Source organism: Papaver somniferum, unplaced genomic scaffold, assembly GCF_003573695.1.
Source record: "Papaver somniferum cultivar HN1 unplaced genomic scaffold, ASM357369v1 unplaced-scaffold_21, whole genome shotgun sequence".
NCBI lineage: Eukaryota > Viridiplantae > Streptophyta > Magnoliopsida > Ranunculales > Papaveraceae > Papaver > Papaver somniferum.
Window position 1 is genome coordinate 4,678,604 of NW_020631041.1, and position 6,513 is coordinate 4,685,116.

The window sequence follows — 6,513 nt, forward strand, 5'->3', positions numbered from 1 at the left end:
AGGTTCATCAACAAAATATAACCGTTGGGCTGATGAAATAGTAGTCGTTGGGTGTATAGTACGCTCGGCTTAAATGCATCCACAAACCATCCTCCCACAACACAGAACTCAGTTTTGCCATCCACCTGTCACCACAAAAAATTTTATTTGTAGTCCCATCGGAGTTGCTCTTAGGCCACATGCGCTCGGTCATTATTATGCATCCAAATTAACGGTACAGATTCAATCATAAAAACTCATCGTCCCGATTCCTAAACCCCGATAAGGTCCAACAAAATCCCTTTCCCAGCCTTTTCTTATACAATTCCGTCCTTTTCTTGTGCACCGTTTCACCGCCGTTCTCCCCTTTTCTCCACACAGAGATCTTTAATGGCGGAACCAAAAAAATGTTAAATCTCATCCAAATTGTCTCATCATCACCACCAAAATCAATGTTATTAAGAAGAATCTTCACTTCAATTTCTTCTTCTCCTTACAAAACAAATCTCCATCGTTCATTCATCCCATTAGCAATCTCTTCATCATCAAATTCACAGGTCAAATTCCGTCCTCCCTCTTCAATTTCAATGTCTTCATCATCTGAAAACAACAAAAACGAAAAATTGGATGAAGCAAGGAGATCAACGATACTACCATCAGTAACAGGATCAACAAAACCTGAATTACTCAGAGGTATTGAATCGGTACTTGGCTCACCATTCAGTTCCGATCCATTCACACCAAAACCTAATCCGCTCATAATCGTGATTAGCGGACCGTCCGGTGTTGGTAAAGACGCCGTGATTAAGAAATTACGTGAAGTTCGTCAGGGATTACATTTCGTTGTGACTGCGACGACACGGGAGAAACGTATCGGCGAAGTTGATGGAGTTGATTATCATTTTGTAAGTAAAGAGAAATTTCTTGAATTAGTTGATTCAAATGAGTTATTAGAATATGCATTAGTGTATGGTGATTATAAAGGTATACCTAAACAACAAATTAGAGATTTTATGTCCAAAGGGAAGGATATTATACTTAGAGTTGATATACAAGGTGCAGCTACATTGAGGAAGATACTGGGTGATTCTGCGATTTTTGTGTTTTTAGTTGCGGAGAGTGAAGAAGAACTTGTGAATCGGTTGGTGGATAGGAAGACGGAGACGATTGATACGTTGATTGTTAGAATTAAGACTGCGAGGGAAGAGGTTAAACATATGAGGAATTTTGATTATGTTGTTGTGAATGCCGAAGGGAAATTGGATAATGCTGTTAAATTGGTTGAGTCTATTATTGATGCTGAGAAAGCTAAGGTGTTACAAAGGAAAGCTGTTGTTTAGTTTGGGATTTCGATTGTTCGAGGTTAGTTTTCTTCAATTTGCATTGATGAATACGAAACTTGTAGGATGACTGTATTGGTACTTTATTTATGTTATTTAGTTAAATAAAAATGTGTGCTTTGTTAGATTGAATTCGAAGTTGTTTCGGCTCACATGGATAGAGTTCGATGTCTCCTCTAACAGAGATTTATATAGAACTACAGTAAGTTTAGTAATTGAGCTGCATAGACATGTTTCATTCATCGGTAGAATTCATTTTTGGAACTTTTGAGTATAGTCATCTCTAAGGAGAAGTTAGATATCATGATATGCGGTACTCCCTCGTGTTTCTTATTGAGTTTTAAAAACCCATGATATATAGAATGTGATGTAGCTGCTGTTAGTTATGATTTGACCTTAGAATATTTTGCCCAGCCGTAGTGCTGCGACGAATGTGTAAGTCATGACCCTATGCATAGGGATCTTCTTTCTCGGGTAATTCGGATGTTTTAGTTAAAGCATAGACATGTTTCATTCATCTGTAGTAGTCATTTGGGAATCTTGAGTACAGTCACAATAAGGAGAAGCTAAATACCATGATATGCTGTACTCCGTCGTGTTTCTATTGAATATTAGCACTCATGTTATGTAGAATGTGTTGTAGCTGGTGTTCCTTTCTGGTGTATTCTGTAATTGGGTTATATGGTTGAACCTTCGCATTTGGTAAGATCGGTGAAAGTAAAAAGTACATTCCATCATCACCTCCATTTTTGCTGAGGGTGGGTTAGAATTTTTGGGCCCAGCCGAAGTGCTGTGACGAATGAACACTAATGATGCTCTCTATTCAGCAGAGATGCTTGTTTATGATCTTATAAACCAAGAAGAAAAACCTGGAAAAGTGATATAGTAAATCTCTTTTTGAACCTGATGTTGCTGCAAGGATTATGAGAATCAGAATACCGAGGATGGCAAAGGATACTCTTGTATGGACCTTGACAAACAATGGTACCTTCTTGGTCAAGTCAGCTTACAACAAGAAAATGGAGATTAAGACAATAACCAAGCTAGAAATCCTGAAGAAGTTAAACTGTGGGAATCTCTATGGAGTTTGAAAATTCCTGAGAAGATTAAGTTATTCTTGTGGAAGTGTATCACTAACACAGTTCCTACAAGTGAAAGAATCGCAATACAGATTAGAGGTCAACCATCTGATTGTGCTATGTGCTCTAATACAGTGGAGTCTTCAGACCACATTCTTATGCAGTGCAGTTTTGCGAGAGCAGTCTATACTTAAGTACCTGGTAGTAGCCGTTCTCTTCAAAGCATAAATAATTCCCAAGAGTGGGTGAGAAGCTGGTTCAATAATTCAGGAGATATGATGTTGGGAGAGGGCTGGATTATTCATATGGCTTCTGTAGTTTGGGAGGTCTAGAAAGAGAGATGCAAGTGTGTATTTGAACATCACAAACCTAATCCTGTGATAACCATCAGAAAGATACACAACTTGAAGAGCTCCATCACACAGATTGGTTGTGATTATGTGCAGCAGCATGTCAGTGTCTCTACTGACAGGAACAAAAAATGGATACCACCTCTGTCTCCATTTCTTAAACTAAACTGCGATGCCTCTTTTAAATGAATTATGCATATTGTGGAGTTGGCCTAATAATAAGGAATTCTGCAGGTGAACATAAAGCCTCGAGATGCATTGTCAGGCAAGAGGTACTAAATGCTGAGGAAGGAGAATGCTTCGCTGTGCTGGATGGAATTAGATGGGCTATGGAAACTCGGGTGGAGCATCTTTTTATTGAAGTGGACTCGAGCAATGTAGCTAAGGCAATAAATGGGAGTGATTCATGTCTCTCCTGGCAAAATCACAACATTATCAAAGACATTTTATTTTATCTGAGTAGTTTTAGAAGTTGGCTAAACATTCTAGGAAATTTTTGGTGTCTGATTCTTGTTATGATACTCCTCCACAGCGCTATCTCTAACATTTTAAAGGCCCAGGGCGAATATTCAGAAAGGGGCCTTTTAATATGAAGCCTATTATTGGGGCGTCACACTCCATTAGAGGGGCTTCACTTGAATACCTGGTGACCAAAAATCTGGTTAAGGGATACTTTTGATTCAATAGCAATTTGTCCAAATTACTCTTCAATTAAAATTAAAACAAAAACAGAATAAAAACCTAATCTAATCTTCACATTTTCAACCTTTTGACTCCTGCTCTTCTTCTTCTCCTCTTTCTCTTCTTCTTCACATTAAATTTTCAGATAAATTCATTTCATCGTTTTCGGTTAATCGGCGATTCGAAAAATTGAACCTCGTAGGATTGAAATCTATATGAAAGATGGAAGAAACAAATTGATTGCAGTAATGGTAATCAAAATCTCAATCAACCCCCTGACCAACAATTTCATCCTCAACAGCCACCGATTGAAGCAACTGATTTTTCGAACTCCTCAACAACAACCCATGGTGTATGTAAGGTATTAATTGACAAACCCATCTATTCTTACTCGTTTTGTGCTTAAAACATGTTAGATTGAATCAAATCGAAGCAAAATTAGGGTTTCTGTTTTGTTTTTGAAGGTGTTACACCTAGGTTCGCCAAGCGTAAGTTTAGTGTTTGAAGAACTTACGCCTAGTTTTAGAGGAATTCAAACCGTAAACTTTAAATTGCATGTCGTTAACGTCTAGGTTTAGTTGATTTCCAACCGTAATTCTAGTTTTACGTCTAGGTTTAGTTACTGAATTTTCCTTTCGTCAACCTAGACATAATTTCAATTTTACGTTTTGTTTGAAACCTAGGCGTAATCCTTCCTGGATGTTTTGAAGAAATTTCAACTTTGGGTTTACGTCTAGGTTCTTGCACCACATTTTCCAGACGTAATTTAGAACGTCTAGGTTCTCTATATGTCGAACCTAGACGTAATTCATCCTGAACATCATTTTTTTTTTATAGATTGACTTGTGTTACTAATCCATCAATACTGATTGTATAAGTGGAATTTCTTGTAATTTGCAGAAATCGTGATAGAGCAAAGCCTAAAAAGAATAGAGGAAATAATTTAACACCAAAAGATACTCCTACACCTCGCCATGGAATTCATTGTGGGGTTGATTATAGAGGTCTCCCCAAGGATGCTAAGAAGAAGAAGGATATGTTTCAAGGAAGTAGCTCAACATGTCCTGAAATTGAAGATAATGTTTTCCAAGATTTAGAAATTGAAGGGGATCAATTTAAATTACCGGTGATATCGGTAGGTACACTTGTGATTAGGGATCCACCAAATCAACAACAAGAAGAAGAAATTGTTGTTCAAGGCAAAGGGAAACAAGTTTTTGTTGCTTCACCTGAAGCTACACCTAAACCTCAAGTGAAGGAAAAGAAGCCGAGGAAGAAACCTTCACCAAAAGGCAAGCATATTCTTAAAGGCGATGATTTGTTGCCTTCGAAGAAGAATGGTAGACTTTGGGGTGAGGCGCCCGATCAATCTACGGTCTTATTTGGATATCCATATTCATGGGTTGTTAAGGTTTGCCAAAGCAAGGTAATAATCTCAAAATATTACTTATTTTGCATGATTTTGTTCAACTTGATATTATTTGGTATAATATAGAAAGTTAACAATTTTATTGTTTATACATTCTTCGCAGGATCATGAAGTTGCGATAAAGAATGTAAAGCGGTTCGTGATCTTGTAGCGGATACAGGGCTAGGTAATGGAATTCTCAACCATCATCATGAGTTTGATTCTACTGTTGCCACTGCCTTTAGAGAGCGGTATTGGTTAGAAACTGATACTTTTCATCTACCATTCGGTGAGATGACAATAACGCCGGATGATACGAAGAAAATCTTGGACTTAGCCATTGAGGAAAAATCTGTTTATGAAGGTTTTGACAACAATATGAGTTGGGAAGACCTTTATGTCCTTGTCAAAGACACACTTGGATGGGAGAGAGTTGAGATGGAGAAACATTTTAAGTGGGCTGGTGGAGATAAACCAGATGAACCAAGAGAAGGTCCATCTATACCTGTCAAGAAGATAATGTTGAAGAATCTGAAAGATATGTTTGGAGGAACACAAAAGTCGGTATAACATGGGGAGGTGATAGATGAAACAAGATCTCGTCGTACAGCCACTGCATACCTATTGCATTCCCTTGGTACCATATTCTTTCCTGATAACTCGGGGAACCGAGTAAATGTGCACTATCTATAATGGTTAAAAAATCTCCATGAGACCAAAGAGTATGCTTGGGGCACTGCCACCCTAGCTTATTTACTTGATTCTTTTCGAAAAACTTCGAGGGTTGGAGCCACTGAACTTGCTGGGAATGTTGGTCTTTTTCAGGTAATTAATATAGTTTCAGTTTTGTTATATCTATCATTTTTTTATTGGTTTTATGTATATAATTTTTATGGTTATATATAATTTGTTAGGCATGGGTATATGACCACTTTCCAAGCATGAGACCTTCTACAACTTGGTCAGACGATGAAACTGGTGCTACAGGAAAAAAGTTTATATTCACTGGTACCCAAAAAAAGCACAAAGAAGAGAAGATGGTTGCTTTAAGATTGGAAATGGATGCTCTCACTGTTGAAGATGTGATATTTGATTCTTACATAGATTTAAAGGAACATGAATTTGGAGAAAAGCGTGATCATCGTGTTTTTTCAAGTTTGGAATCCTACAACGGGCCTTTGTTTCATCCCCATGGGTACGTAATGACCAATCCACGTAGAGTTCTCCGCAAATATGGTTATGTGCAACAAATAGTCACTCAAGAATCGTTCAAATTGTGTGCTAATGCTTCCAACGTAAAAACTGCCAATGTCGTGCTCAACTATAGCCCAGAGCCAATTATTGATGTTTGGAACGACCGCAGTAATAAAGATTACCAAATCCAAATGAAGGAGCTCATTCCTTCTCTAGGAACAAAGGAATCCGAAGAAGGTTATTTGGATTGGTATTACCATTTGGTTATCCTCATGTGATCAATAATGATCCGGAAGCGGCGAAACATATCCAAAGGGCTCTAGAAAAGAAGAAGTGTGAAGCCGAGAAGAAAAACAATACTTGATATAGATTGGAAGGCGCTATATTTCAAGACGGTAAGTAAAGTTGTTATATTTATAATATGTTTGCTAATGTTTCATGACGCGATATTTGCTTATACTAATATGTTTCATTTTGATATG

The 6,513-nt window shown here is 37.6% G+C and overlaps 1 protein-coding gene across 1 annotated transcript; it reads left to right on the forward strand.

Moving 5' to 3' along the window:
* The first annotated feature begins 280 nt into the window (after positions 1–280).
* LOC113340306 (guanylate kinase 2, chloroplastic/mitochondrial-like) lies at positions 281–3,432 on the forward strand. Its single transcript, XM_026585514.1, has 2 exons — positions 281–1,341; positions 2,983–3,432. Exon 1 carries the CDS (start codon positions 387–389, stop codon positions 1,317–1,319), a length of 933 nt encoding a protein of 310 aa, XP_026441299.1. The 5' UTR covers positions 281–386; the 3' UTR covers positions 1,320–1,341; positions 2,983–3,432.
* Positions 3,433–6,513: the final 3,081 nt, after the last annotated feature.